The 14,576-nt window shown below is 43.1% G+C and overlaps 3 protein-coding genes across 4 annotated transcripts in view; 1 reads left to right on the forward strand and 2 right to left on the reverse strand.

Annotated features, from left to right (window-relative positions):
* pofut4 (protein O-fucosyltransferase 4) overlaps positions 1–1,868 on the reverse strand; it is a 5,705-nt gene extending 3,837 nt beyond the window's left edge. The window contains exons 1-3 of the mRNA XM_031858081.1: positions 1,723–1,868; positions 1,071–1,409; positions 551–931 (exon numbers count right to left, since the gene is read on the reverse strand). Coding sequence (XP_031713941.1) covers positions 551–931; positions 1,071–1,409; positions 1,723–1,725 — 723 coding nt within the window. The 5' untranslated portion in view covers positions 1,726–1,868. The remainder of the gene's footprint in view (positions 1–550; positions 932–1,070; positions 1,410–1,722) is intronic.
* A 1,133-nt stretch (positions 1,869–3,001) lies between these two features.
* rab9b (RAB9B, member RAS oncogene family) lies at positions 3,002–6,095 on the forward strand. The gene is made up of 2 exons (XM_031857780.1): positions 3,002–3,072; positions 3,942–6,095. Exon 2 carries the CDS (start codon positions 3,999–4,001, stop codon positions 4,608–4,610), a length of 612 nt encoding a protein of 203 aa, XP_031713640.1. The 5' UTR covers positions 3,002–3,072; positions 3,942–3,998; the 3' UTR covers positions 4,611–6,095.
* Positions 6,096–7,313: 1,218 nt separating this feature from the next.
* plp1a (proteolipid protein 1a) lies at positions 7,314–14,450 on the reverse strand. 2 transcript variants are annotated; one of them, XM_031857778.1, is made up of 7 exons: positions 14,191–14,450; positions 11,869–12,055; positions 11,567–11,723; positions 11,123–11,291; positions 9,928–10,001; positions 9,751–9,816; positions 7,314–7,852 (listed from the first exon to the last, which is right to left on the reverse strand). In XM_031857778.1, the coding sequence occupies exons 1-7, from the start codon at positions 14,192–14,194 to the stop codon at positions 7,694–7,696; spliced, it is 816 nt and encodes a 271-aa protein (XP_031713638.1). In that variant the 5' UTR covers positions 14,195–14,450; the 3' UTR covers positions 7,314–7,693. The 2 variants fall into 2 exon arrangements, with proteins under 2 accessions (XP_031713638.1, XP_031713639.1); XM_031857779.1 differs by lacking the exon at positions 7,314–7,852 and adding an exon at positions 8,014–9,357 and having other exon boundaries at positions 14,191–14,422.
* Positions 14,451–14,576: the final 126 nt, after the last annotated feature.

The raw sequence follows: 14,576 nt of genomic DNA on the forward strand, positions 1-14,576 counted from the left end.
ATATATATATACACACGAAGCATTTACAAAGGTGTTACTGCAGTTGCATGCGTGAGGATTCATATTTTTGACCTCTTAACCTTTGTGTGCAAGTGGAAACGAGGAAGAGCTACAGATTTTCAGTGCATGTGATCCAGTTGAGGTTTATTGTAAAGGATAGCTATGGCAGGGTTCAAAATTGAGGAGAATGGTATTTAACACCAAGCAGAAATGTGTCGTGATATGTTTTCACAACAGGTATAGAGGCAAAAAAAATACCTATTTGAGGATGAGAGCGAAATAAATAATACTTCAACAGACCTTACTTTTAGTATTTTCTTTTCCTTTTTTAAAATGAAGGAACCACAGACCATGGAGATGTGCCTACCAACTACTTTATATACAGCAATGTTACAGCGTGTGGATTGTGGAACTATAATCCTCCTCGGTTATGATAATTGGAAAATTGCTGCTCACTATGCAGCATACAGGTTTGATTTAGGAGTCTTAACAAGCCAGGTACTAAACTGGAAACAGCTTCACTCTTCAAGCATGCATCTCTGTACTGTACCTGAATATACTTCATGAGCTCCTGGACATATCTGTTCCTGTCTGATGGTACATCGCAGTGAGACTGCATGTAGAGCACAGGACCCAGGCCCTCCCTCCTCAGCCGGTTCTTCTCCTCCAGGGACACGACCACCGGCTCCAGCAAGTAATCCAGAGAAGGCAGCCACTGCAGGGTCAGCGGATAGTCGGACTCCCTGCGAAACGTGGCAGTGTAGTTGAACAGCCTGATTCCCGGTCCATGGGAGAGGATGTAGTTATTCATGGGTGACTCCTCATGGAACAGCGCCCAGGTCTGGTGGCGGAGACGAGGGAGTGGCGCCTCATATGCCCGGAAGTCTGTTCCATAAAAGATGATGGATGCGGTCCGTTTGTACAGCTGGACCTTTCAAGATCAAACTCAACGTTACTGGCAGTCAGAACAACGTCAGATCATGATTATTATTAATGTGAGCATGCATCTTCTCTCCGTCTGAGCCAAGAGTTTCATTAAAAGGATTCACGAGGTTATACATCTCTGGTACCTTGCGGTTGCTTGTGACCAGGCAGGAGGATGTGGCACAATCGATGCGTTCAGAGTCCCCAGGGAAATGTGGGAACAGACCTCCACTCCACCAAAGGAGGATGGGCAGCTCCTTGTTGTTGCGGCGGTCTTTGTTGCCAGGTCCTCTGTATGGACCGATGGAGGCAAACTCCATCTCTAACAGAGCACTCTGGGGCTGAAAGGCTCCTCGGTCCAATGCATCCGAGGCCTCCAGGGGATGTTGGTCATCTGGAAAGGAGGCAAAAGAGACCCAGACCCAGCACAGGACACCGAACAGTCCCAGACACGCACAGGGCACGAGCCTGCCCCTACCCGCCATCTACAAGGTTGAAAAGAGCAACACACAATACAGAGATTACAAGTAGGTCACCATTCAAACGAACAAATCAATTAGATTTTTTTAATCTGTTTATTAAAATAGGCGTGATTCATAAGTGTCGCAAATAACCCCACGCTGTGTTTTGGCGCTCATCATAACCCATATTAAAGTATTGCGGATGTTATTATTTATCCTCGCAGCTAAAGTCGTTGAACAAACATTAGAAATATTGACTCTAACGTTTTAATTATAGGTGTCAGCGCTAACTGAGCAACTATCGAACCAATATCGAAACATAAACACTGTTTCCTACCATCACCGCTGCAGCAAACACATGAAGGTGCGTTATTCTTGATTCTTCAAACAGTAAAACATGCAGCTATTCTCCTTTTGAGGAGCAGGGACAACAAAGTGTAGACTGTTCAGCCAACGGTACAGAGGGAATGAAAACAGCTGGATTCTTCTTCTACGTTTCAGCTTTTTTTCTTCTTCGGGTAGTAAACGAACCCACGCTGCACACCGCCACCTACAGGTCCGGAGTGTGTACTGCTCTATTAAACGTCCGGACACTGCAACCTGCAATTTGTTCTATGTTCAGTTTGGACAAATTCAACCCTAAATTTACCAGGACACGACAGGCACGTAGGGTGTGAACATAATAGAAAAGATGCTCATTGTAAAGGTATGATAACAAATAGTTCACCAATACATACATTTTTATTTTTTTATAAATCGAGCCATAAGTCAAAACAGCTTTGAAATGTACTAATGCAAACCAGTCTGGTACATTTGTACTACCAATAGAGTCACATCCGCAGAAGTAAATGTCAAAAGCCTCTAATAAAAAGTATCCATGTCATTCCTTCATTTGATTTCCCTAATTGGTTTGAACTAAATAATGCAAATGATATGATTTGTCAATGTATGAAAGTTGTTATAAATTAAGTTGTGTATAAATTATGAATTTCGTATAGGTCGAATACTTTTTTTTATCCACGGCGATTTCAATTGTAGTCTTTACTCGGTAATTGCATTCTTGTACCTTTATTATTGTCAAATATACTGCTCTAAAATGCACAGTTTACAGGTGTCCTCTGCTTTAAGCATTTTTGGGGATCTTACTTAAGTAAAAGTATTACAGTATTAGGAGCAAAATATACTTAAAGTACCACGAGTAAAAGTAGGTTACTTGTTATGAGCCCCTGTGTGTGTTGTACCCTATTATTATAAATTGTGTTGAGGTAGATTTGATCTATGCACTGTTGGGTGGTTTTTAATCTATAACAATACATCATATTTTATTAAGTCAAGGTCTGCTTTGCACACAATCTTAATCTGAAAAGTGACTAGTGACAGCTGTCACATAAATGCAACTGAGTAAAAAAGTACAATATTTCCCTCTGAAATGTAGTGTAGTAGTATATGTATATATAAGTATAAAGTAGCACAGGTGAAATACTTCAAAATGCGCTTTGTACAGTAACCACACCTCACAGTGACACTTCATCGTGTCATCGTTTATTAAAAAAAGTGAACTTTACGGGTTTTAGGACCCGTGTGGGCAATGTGCACGTGCAGTTTCTCGATCGGGGCGCGCACGTCACGACACCAAACCTCGGTCAGATGTAAGGTGGACCACGCGACATAAACAATCAGGAACAGGGTGAGGTCACATACATGCATTTTATTCTACTTGTATTTAATGCATTACATTATAAATACATCACCTCACTGCAACGTGCGTTCTTTTGTTGCTTTAAATATAGTTTTGAGTCGCAGATGCACTGAAGCTAACGGTTAGCCTGGCCAGGGCAGAATGTCAACAAGCCACCACACCAGCCGGCTAGCTTGTTATTTGGCTGAGATGCTTGCTGAGCCGCTACACTGTTGGTATCTGCTTGTAGTTTTTTTAGAAGCCTCTCACTTGTTTCGGTTCTTAGTTAACTTCTATTCTGAAGCACTTCATTAACAGTTTTCACAGAGACTCTCGACGGAGCAGTTTAATCAGAGTTTTAGCCGCCAGTCACAACAAGCTTGTACATGTCTGTGGTCTGCGCAGGTGCAGTGGTCAGCCCGTTAACTTGACTCGCCCCTGTTATTGTGGCGTAGGAAAAAAACTAGGATGAAGCTAATGTTGTCTTAAGTTCTGTACGATAATGTTCATACGCTATGGCTGTCAAACATAGTACATGTGTAGTATTGCTCTGTCATGTAGTAAACAACTAGACATACAGCCCAGAGCTTCAACCAGAGACCTCAGGCAGACTTCTCGGTCCTTCACCCCTGTTATCGTGTCCCTGACACTAGTCAACCATTACACATCTCCCTTTCATTTGTCGTCAGTAAGGCCCCTATGAGGTCGAATACAGATGTTGCTAGAACAGCAGTCTTTTCCCCGTGTTATCTACACTGAATCATCCATAAAGTCAAGCCCTCAGACTACTTTGGGTGTTGAATGTTTCCTGAGAATTGTTTAATTTCCAAGTGATTTGGTTTCCCTTTTGAATGTGTAGTATTTCTCACTCTTTCTAGGTTAAATTGACCCTGGTCTGCCACCTGGTGTGGAGGCCTTGCTGGGTGGAAGGAAACATGATGAGCGGGAAAAGCCTACTCCTGAAGGTGATACTACTGGGGGACGGTGGAGTGGGCAAGTCCTCACTAATGAACCGCTACGTCACGGACCGCTTTGACTCCCAGTCCTTCCACACCATTGGCGTGGAGTTCCTAAACCGGGACCTGGAGGTGGACGGGCGCCTGGTCACTCTTCAGATCTGGGACACAGCCGGCCAGGAGCGCTTTAAGTCTCTGCGTACGCCCTTCTACCGAGGCGCCGACTGCTGCCTGCTCACGTTTGCTGTGAACGACCTGCAGAGCTTCCAAAACCTCGGCTGCTGGAAGAAGGAGTTCATGTACTACTCGGATGTTAAAGACCCGGAGCGGTTCCCCTTTGTGGTGCTCGGCAACAAGGTGGACATGGAGCAGAGGGAGGTGGGGGAGGACGAAGCACGGGCCTGGTGCGAAGAGACCGGCTGCTGCCCTTACTTTGAGACCAGTGCCAAGGATGACACTAACGTCACAGCTGCGTTCGAGGCAGCTGTCAGGGAGGTTCTGGCTGCTGAGGACCAGATTGACCACGCACTACTGGGTAGTGCTATCGATCTACATGGCAACCGCAAAAACTCCCGTGCGTCTTGTTGCTGATTGGTTCAGGTGTGAATCCACCTTGTCTTAATCTCTTTGGCTGAAACTCGCCCATTGTTATAATGGTAAACGTGCTGTAGGTACAAGGTAATATGTACGGTATCCCCTAAAGATAATGTGGATAAGACACAGCTGCTCTGTGGAGCGCTGTGTCGGGGGTTCAGCTGGAGTCAAGGTTGAATTACTGCTCTAACCACGGTACAGGCACACTGTAACGGGCACTCACTTCCTTTGTACTCTTATCTGCTTTCAGTTGTGATGCACAAAAACATTTCTGCCCAGCTTCAGCTTGGTCTGCCTATGCAGGAGTTGTATCAAATAGTGCTTTCAGAGCATTTCTCTTTAAATGAAATAATGAAACTGTGGTTGGGAGAATACGCCGCCACTCTCTTGACGAGCACACTCTACAGCAACATACAGTCGAACTTGTATCTGCTCAACAGTCTGTCCGTGAGCTGGTTTTCCTGGGTTTTAGAGGGACTTTGAATACGTCACATTTTCTTGTTTTTAGATCTTTCAGCAGAGAGATGGTGTCTGTGAGTGACAGTGTTCCTAACCCAGGCAGATATTATGCATGAGAACTCCCAACATGTGATTTTAGGTACGAGGAATTTCAAATGATTGCTACTCACAAAAGCAGGATGACCTTGCTTGTCTTCAATGGGAAGGGAACTGAAAGCTTTAATTTTGCAGCTCTTGCTGTCAGCATTGGGTACGTGCTTTTGTGGTGCCCTTATCCAGTTGTCTATTATATGTGTTAGCACTGCACTAGTGTGTAGCTGGAGGTGTCAGGTGTACGAGTTTGGCATTATCAGATTATTTCCCATTATTAATGTACATGGGCCTGTTTACTATAAGTAAGGTTCAGTGTTTCTCGAAGTTAAAAAATAATACTGCTTTTGCTGCTGCTGTTGATAAACTGCTGTTTATTTTTCTGTGAAGCACATTTTCATCCTATTGTTTTTTGCAGACATTGTGTAATAGTCCGTTTAGATTTGATTTCTGGGTTGATTTTAGTCTGTTTTCCTGATGTATAGACGCGGTTATAATTTTCTTAATCATCAATCATTTTCATAATATTGGCACGTTTGTAATCCTGTGACTGCTTCGTTGATCGCGTGGCAGGCTTTAACATTCCAGTCCTTTAGCTTTGCCTCTGTTGAAGGTCTCCTGTGCTTCACCGATACATTACGTACACCTTGTGCTGTCTGTCTGGCTATTCCAGGTCTCAGCTGAAGGTGAAGTAACCTGAGCACAAGGATAAGGCTGTTACTAATAATGCATGCATTGTGCGTCACCTCTCCTGTCCATTCATAAAGTATTGTGAAGCATATATATTCTGACAATTGAACAATGTTTACTTGTTTTCCCCTTGGTGATACTTTACTTTCATTTGAATGTGTTTACATACAGGCTTCCTTTGGTTTTACTGCTATGGGCCATTCAGGGCATTGCCTGTGTAGTCCAAAAAAAAATCAGCTGATATTCAATGCCTCAAATTAAGTTTAATGTTGTCTAAATTCATCCTCATCAGTATTTTCCTTGCTGCTGGAATAGTGGTTTATATTGCGTCTAGTGTTGGAGATCTTGTGTATTCTCTCAGCCTGAGATTTGCCTTTTCAAGTAAAGATTGCATCATATTTCAATGTGTGTGCAGACTAATGGGGAACGTTACAAGAGCTTCACTGTGAAAGTGAACCTAATTGAATCAGGTACCGTCATTTTTACTTATTACATGGTTCTTTGCTTTAATGTAGGCTTCTAATAAATGGCTTGTTCGTGTGGTTATCGTACGTGTGTTGAGTACTAGTACACACGGCAGTATGAGAGAAACTTAATTAACTGTGAACTGACTAGGGCATTTTAACTAAATCAAGCTGGTAGCCTACATTAATTCAAAGCAAAAATGAGGGCCGTTAGCTTATCATTTGTCAGTGTTAATGTTTTCTCTTTACCATTTGTTCAGATAATGTAGCCGATCAGTGTTTACCTGAGAACTAGTGGTACTTAGAAGCGGGTAGCATAACCATACATGTTGCTGTCTTATGTTGGATTTTTTTCTGTTGCTGTAATATTTATGAATGTAAAAAGTAATTTCTTTGGGCTGTCCATATTAATGGCTTATGTAAATTGCAAAGGGCATTCATTTGATGTATAAAGTGATACTGAACGTCTGTCTCACGCTCAGTGCTCAACCCATGAGTGTGATTTAAGCTGTGTGAAAGTCAGACTGTTCCTCTTGATTATGTGTTGATCTGATGGGCAACTTCCCTCTCTCTCTTTTTGCACTACGGGGGATACAAATGGTTGTGCCAACATGCTGGCAACGCGGAGAATACTCTCCAGTGCTTGGCTACAAATAAAACACGCAACATACCAAATGCAGAAACTCTCCTGTTTGAAATTCATGAACGTGTGTGCCTTGAACATGACTTTAAAGTTTAAAAACAAAAGCTCTTCCACTATTTTTGAAACTAAAATAGGTCACTCAAATTAATCAGTATACCTCAGCTCTCCAGCGGTCAGCAGTCATTTTACCATCAGGGGGAAAAAAAACAATATTTGCAGTAATAAGGTAGTGTTAAAAATAATTACTATATTTCTCTGCAAGATCTAGAGTACAACACTGGTCACCTTGTTCGAATTTCATCACACAAAACCCTCAATGTCATTGAATGATCAAGAATGTGCGGGAACCCGAGAGACGGTGAACACTGTTTATTTCCTCTTCATTAAAAAGGAAAGCAAGCATGCACCGCATACTGTAAAATTAGACCTGGCCAGAAGAAAATAAAAAAAAGCAGGTCTGCCTTTCAAACTAAATGTCTGACTTAAGGAAATATACAGAAAGAATAACTCATAACATTATAGGAAATAAGCACATGTTACGACTCCCTGTATTTTACAACATTAGACATGAACACACAATAGCCGATATTTTAGTGAAAACTTCAAAAAGAATGAAGGGAATCAATTTACCAAATAATAATCCAGATGTACACTTCACAAAACAGAATAATGTTGATGAGCAGCTCAGTTGTGATCGTCGTCATGAAGCCCCTGCAGCAGAACTAAAGGCGCTGTCAGGAGATGTCAGATGGGTTTGCAGGGTATGGAGAGCACAGTGTCCCCCCCCTGTCCCTCTGCAACCTCCCATACAGGTCATAGCCTCGCTCTTTTCCCCTGTGCCCCAGCCTCCTCAGGTACGCCTGGTTCACAGCCAAGTGCAGGGAACAGTGCACCTGTGGACACAAGAGGAGAGAATACAAAACACCTTACAAAACACCTTGGCCCCTCGATATGGCGGAAAGCCAGGGATGGAGCTCCAGTTTAACACTGACACATAACACCACACACCGCACTTTCACACAGACTACAAACAAATGTTTTCAGAGGCACTCTGCACAAATACTTCAAAGAATATTCTTTTTTTATTACCACATTTTACCAACACAAAAAAAAAAATAAACAGCCAGCTGCCATTTGACAAATCCACCAATCACAGCTGGGTAAAGTTCACACCAAATGGAATAATCTACTTATGATGCTGCAAAAACATTGTTGGTAATACCCAAAGTGTAAAAAAAAAGTAGTAAATTCAGCTACAGTAAGTAAAAAGATGTGTTATACAATAACTACAAGAACATTCCCAAAGGATTAGAGACAAAACAAAGCTGTCCCCATCTCTATAAAAGCACCTCAGTCATGCATTAACAGCAGGGTCTAGTCACACCTCAGTGTGTTTTAGGTCTAATAATATGAGGTCACTCCATAAGTTAGCATCTAGTGCTTTTGCCATCTCAAAATGATGAGAAACAATTTCAGACCTTTCTAGATCAGAACTAAGTATGTCCCTTTGTCAGAAAGAAACTACTTAAAATCATCTAAAATTCCTTCAGTCCTCTGCCTCTGAATCCATCACTTCAATTATTGGGAGGGAGGTGGGGGTCATGCAGCAGCCTGTGGATGGTGTGTGTGGTTGCTGTCCCAGAGGAGCTGCATTGAGGCTTTAGAGGGGTCCAACCCTCTCTTTGTCAGGAGGACCCTCTCCCTTGACATGTAATATAACCCTTGGCAGAGACTCGTAGCGCAGGTGGCCCCCACAACTGGCTCCTTATTGGCTAGCTTTTAAAAACAGGCATGACTCCATTGTTGAGGCTTTTCTCCAGCCCGTGAGAAAAGTCCTGAGGTCAGCGCGAGACCGCAAATGCATGCTTGTCTGCCACCATGGCAACCAGATGTGAAGGATGGCAGCCATGGTAACCTATAATCCCTTTTCTCCGCAACAGCTGCATTCTAGCAGCACATGTGTTGCAAATTGGTGGTTAGTTCTTACATATGTTAATTGATTAGGGATGTGTTATTTGTGTTTTGAATGCGAAGGGAAGCAGAAATAGAAACAATATTTTACAAATATTTTCGTGACATGGCATAGGACATAAGACTAACTGCATGTAAAAGCAGTAGACAACCCCACACACATACAAAATAACAAAAAGAAAAGGATAAACATTAAAATAACATTGTTCCCAACAAGTAAAAATATAAAGACATTATTTTTAAGAGTCCACAAGAGGTTCTGTGCAGATGATGTGGAAGGAGAGAATTGTTGCCGTCCCCATGTTGGTGGTGGAGAAGTGATAGAGCAGACAGGAAGCGGGTGAGCCTAACACCGTGCAACTATGCCCTTTCTCCCCAGATACCGAAGAACCGCAAAGTTATAGGTGGTTGACACAGTATAGGTCAGCTATGGAGGAAGCAGAGACAGGAAGTGTCAGAGCAGAAGTGAAGAGAATACAAAAAACATCCAGAAATAAGAAGGAAATATGATTAACTGCTAACGGCATTGATTTGATAGATTCCATCCGTATAACAGCTTCTGTAATGGAGCATGCTGGTACAATGGGTGCACCATTTGCCTGGCTGGAAAATCACCAGACATTACGGCATTATTATGATGTTTGTGTCAGCTGAGAAAGAGGAACAGAGAGCAATAGTATAAAAGTCATCAGTCATGGAGGTTTCGGATGCCTCACCGCCTACACTTTGTGCGTCACCGAGTCACATGAGCCACAACACTATTGTGCCCCACTGTGGGAATAGAAGCCAAATTAGCCCCGTCTGAAGCATAATCACTCACCAGAGCCAAGAGAGTGATGCCCGCGCCGGCAAAGGCAGCAATGTAAAGGTCATAGGTCATTCGGTACTGAAAGGAGATGGGAGATTTTGCATTAGTGGCGATGACGTGCGTCTTCATTTCATGTCAGGCAAACTGTAGAACATGACGGCAGAGCTTTAATTATGTCCTGGTTCTTACTTCTCTGGTCTTGCAAACCGTGGACAGAGTCATGCCACAAGCTTTCCCTGGCACTGCATTCCATGGCAGGAGCCCTGTTAAAAATAAAAAATGTCCCGTTCAAGTCCACTTCTTACGTACGGTGACGATCAAAAGCATGTTGGCAATGTTCTATATATTTCTTACTTTCCACAAATCGCATGAAAGACCAAAACCATCAATGTGTCCTTTCGTTTGCAATACTATTTGACTTTCCTACATTGTTGGTTCTTACTATTGAAGAGATAGATAGATAGATAGACACACACACACACACACACACACACACAGTAGGTTTATTTTAAAAAAGGAGTAGTTTATCAAAATGTTGCAAAACACGAGTAAACAGTGAATTTGTTGGGAAATATTTTCAGCTACGGATTAATACCCATTTGATGAGGTGGTGAATATTTACACCATCGGTACAGTGAATAGACTCTACAACTGCGTGCCCATGTTCATGGTAATGAAAGATCATGTCACCCAGTGCAACAGTGTTGCTCATTGTGTGGCAAATGTGCTGTTGGCCACACTCAAGGAGCTCTAGAGATGTCAATGTCGGTCGGGCTCACCACTTTAGTCCAGACTGAAAGATCTCAACAACTTTTAGCTGGATTGCTGCAAAGATTCATGGTGTCCAGAAGATGGATCCTATTTAACTTCAGTGATCCCCTGACTTTTGTCTCAGCTATGGGATGGATTGCCATGAAATTTGGCAAAAACTTTCACATTTTTATTTGACCAATATCTTTTGACCAAATACCTGATAAACTAATGACATCCCTGTCAGTCTCAGCTTTACTTTGTGTTAACTGCTAAGTATTAGCATGCTAAATCAAGATGGTGAACATGGTTAACATTAGACCTGATAAACATCAGCATGTTAGCATCGTCATTACGGGCGTGTTAGCATCGTCATAGCGAGCGTGATAGCATCGTCATTGCGAGCGTGATAGCATCGTCATAGCGAGCGTGATAGCATCGTCATAGCGAGCGTGATAGCATCGTCATTGCGAGCGTGATAGCATCGTCATTGCGAGCGTGATAGCATCGTCATTGCGAGTGTGATAGCATCGTCAGTAGAAACAATTCATTGTTGGTCTTTTCATGGGATTTGTTCATAGAATTAGTGCAAGAAGCTTGTCTCAGGGGTTGCCATTAAAAGATGTCTTGTTACCGTATTGCCTTGCATCAACACAGAGCTGGTTGATACTCGCTGGCGTCTCGGTCAGCACATCAATGGTGTGGCAGGTGGCATCCATGTTGTAGAAGAAGTAGACAGGCAGGGCCGAGAAGGCGAACACCAACAGCCACAGCACAGCTAGTACGTATGTAATCACTATAAACTGTGCAAGGAGGGAGCAGAAAAAGCATTAGGCTGCATCATCATAATAAACTGATGCACATAATCGAAGAGCGATTGGATGAGCAGTCTCTCTCTCTCTCTCTCTCTCTCTCTCTCTCTCTCTCTCTCTCTCTAACACACACTGTATGCTTATCTTTGCATGTTCCCAAAGGTTTTTAGCAACCTTAAGATTTTCAGCTCAGCACCCACCAGGGAGTGATATGTGTATTAATCCCATCCAATCCCCTTTACTTGTCCAACTCTGGGCCCTCTCACCGAGGAACTAAGGCAGCGGCCACACATGGTGCTCCTGAACTCTCCAAAGGTTTGCTTGGCAGCGCTCGTGGTGTAGAAGCCCTCAGCCAACAGCACGATGCAGTAGAGGAAGAAAAACGAGGCCAAACCATAGATGACATACTGGAAATATTGGATGCTGAGGAGGAGGAGGGGGGAAAGGAAAAACAGTCAAAATTCAGGCTTACAAAAACCTAAATCTTCTGAATAGAACCTGAGAAATTCCATAACAGGGTTAAAAAGATGTCTCTCCAATGATGGAAATGCTTAGGTTTAGCACTCACATGTAGGCGAGGGTGATGTAGTCCTGAAGGTTACGGGCGAAGTAAGTCTCGATGAGTCTCTCCGTCTCTGTGAGTGCCTGGTGCCCACAACCACAGAAGAGGGCAATGCCAGAGAAACACAGCAGTGTGGCGACCAGGGAGCAGTACGGCACCCCACCCAAACAGCGCATACAGCAATCATAGCAACCTGACAGACAAGACGCAGCAGCGTGAAAGTCAGGGCGCAAAATTAAACTGATGCAATATGACAGACAGACGTCGTTCCAATGGGCAAATCATGCACACTAGAATTTAGAGTAGGTGCTTTGTGAAGAAGGAATATATATTTTTTTTAATTCTTTCCTCTCTGTTAAGTTAATATGGACATGTGCTACAACCTGTACAAGTACAGTTCACCCACATCAAATGTAAGAAAAAGTGTTCACTTAAGGTGATGGCCATGCAGATAGTTTTGGTTGTGCACTTTTGCCTCCAAAACGTTACAGTGAAGGTGAATGGAATTTTGTTTGCGCTGCTTGTATCTATGGTTGCAACCGAATAATACTGTCGTTATTGATTAATCCAGGTTATTTAGTCTAAAAATGTAAATGAATTGTCTACCACAGTTTCTGACAGCCCATGTTGGCATCTTCAAAATAATCAAAGAGATGCTCGATATTGAATTAATTATTAGAATTGTTGCCGATTCATTTTCCATTGATCTACAAATCAATTTTTCTGTATGATTCAGAGAACTCGCTGTCAACAGATCCATAGTGACTGTTTCTTTGGGGAAAAAAGGGAGAGCACAAAGAGTTGGATTATCCAGATGAACTCTGTCATTTACGTTCATGGTGTAAACACCACACACAATCCATTGAACTGGAGCAGAGGCAGAACTCTTAGCAGTGGGTATCTCAAAACCAGGCCACATAAAACCATCTCCATACTATCTAGATAACAACCAGAGGTAAGCAAGATTTAATTTAAAATCTGAATTGATGTTGCGTTGACACTGTGGACCGAGCTGCAGCTGTTAACACTTTCATTCCCATGGTAAAGCGGTGCATTCTCCTTAATAGTCATGTGCCTGTTGAATGGATGCCAAAGGGACAAGGGCATGGGGATGTGTCTGCTCTGACCCCAGCTCACACCCTGACTCCATTCACTAGCCAGCATGGAGAGTGTGAGAAAAGGGAGAGGACGGAGAGGAGAGACAAAGTGAAAGAGAGAGAGAGAGAGCAGCTTTTGTGACTGCAGAGACAACAGTCTTTGTCCCACAGCATCATGGGGGTACAAGGGCCACCAATGTCAAGCAAACAAAGACCAGAGGCACCTCTATGCTGGACGCACACGGACACACACATGCACACACTCGTGGACTTCCTTCTGGGGAGACAGGGGAACAAGAAAGTGATAGTGGGGAGCTGTCTATGCTGGAAGAGGATGGGGAAAAAAAGCAAAGCTATAAACAAACAATGCAACTGTGTGCATGTGTGCCATTAAACGCTTGCATGGGTGCATCCACACAGACACCCACAATGGAGGCAGACAGACTGTGGTTGGTACCATTACAGTAAACACAGATGGCAGGAGGGGCAAATAGATAGCTCTTTAACTGAGTGGTGTATGTGAGAGACAAACTGTGATCACTGTCATTCAGATGGCATAACTTTACAGTGGTATGGATGAGGGAACTGTACTGATAGTACAGTAAGGAAACTAGCAAATAACAGACAATATTTTTCAGTGTTGTTATTTTAGGAAGGAAGTAAATTAAAGTCACAAAGAAACCTGGTCACCAGGAGTAATGTTAGGCCTACAAGTAGCTAACGGCATGCACAAAGACCAGCACTTTAAACACCACACCGTCTAACCAATATTAGCCGCCATGCCGTCAGACACACCTTGTGCCAATTAACAAATTAATGAGATTACCAGCCCGAACAAAGAGCTAAAGCCCTCCGAGCCAAAGCTGCCCACAGTCTCTCGATTGTGACTCAAATGAAAACAGGCCTCGATCTGGTAGGAAATGCAAAGCTGAGGCCAAGTTCGGCTCTTTAAAAATTGAGAAAGATTGCGACCGAAAGCAAATGCGACAAGGCTCCTCTGAAAGTGGCCCTGCCATCTCAAGCATGAAATAAATCTCATAATATCAATGGTGCATCAGCCGGTGAGTAGCCGACCTCTAAACTGACAAAAAAAAAAAAACCGTAATAACTTCTGATGCCCTTTCACAGTCCCATTCATATATCAGCGTGCAATCGCATGAAATAAAATGCAGATTTCATAAAGTGACGTATTCTATCTGCTAAAGGCTAATAAGTGGCTGGAGTTGCTTACCCATGTCTGGAAGGATGCGTTCAAGTCGGCTACTGCTGCTTGCACCGCAGCTGGTCCACTGATGATATGCGCAACTGGTCGTCGGCCCCCGTATATCAACCTCAACTCGCTTTCTGTTCCCCCAACAATGGACAGACCCGCTGATGACTGCAAGTGCAATCTTAAAGAAACAATGTCGCTTTTCAATGAGCTTCAAGGCGGAGAATAATGAGGAGGTCAAGGTTCTTGCGCTTGCAGAAATGTCCTTAGTTCATTGTGGACGCATATTTGCATATGGAGAGAGCGACGTGCAACTTCATATGCAAATACAGAAGAGGGAACGTTTTTTTTTTTTACCATATTAAAAACACTTTTCCTCCTCTGTTTGTTGACCATCCCAACGCTGG

Source organism: Anarrhichthys ocellatus, unplaced genomic scaffold (genome assembly GCF_004355925.1).
Source record: "Anarrhichthys ocellatus isolate YVR2014 unplaced genomic scaffold, GSC_Weel_1.0 scaffold19, whole genome shotgun sequence".
Taxonomy (NCBI): domain Eukaryota; kingdom Metazoa; phylum Chordata; class Actinopteri; order Perciformes; family Anarhichadidae; genus Anarrhichthys; species Anarrhichthys ocellatus.

Coding starts and splice junctions, on each gene's coding strand:
- rab9b (XM_031857780.1), top strand. CDS start 3,999: ATGATGAGCGGGAAAAGCCTACTCCTGAAGGTGATACTACTGGGGGAC.
- plp1a (XM_031857778.1), bottom strand. Junction 11,724..11,868: donor TACATCACCCTCGCCTACAT/GTGAGTGCTAAA, acceptor CCTCCTCCTCAG/CATCCAATATTTCCAGTATG. Junction 7,853..9,750: donor GCATCACTCTCTTGGCTCTG/GTGAGTGATTAT, acceptor TTGTGTCCACAG/GTGCACTGTTCCCTGCACTT.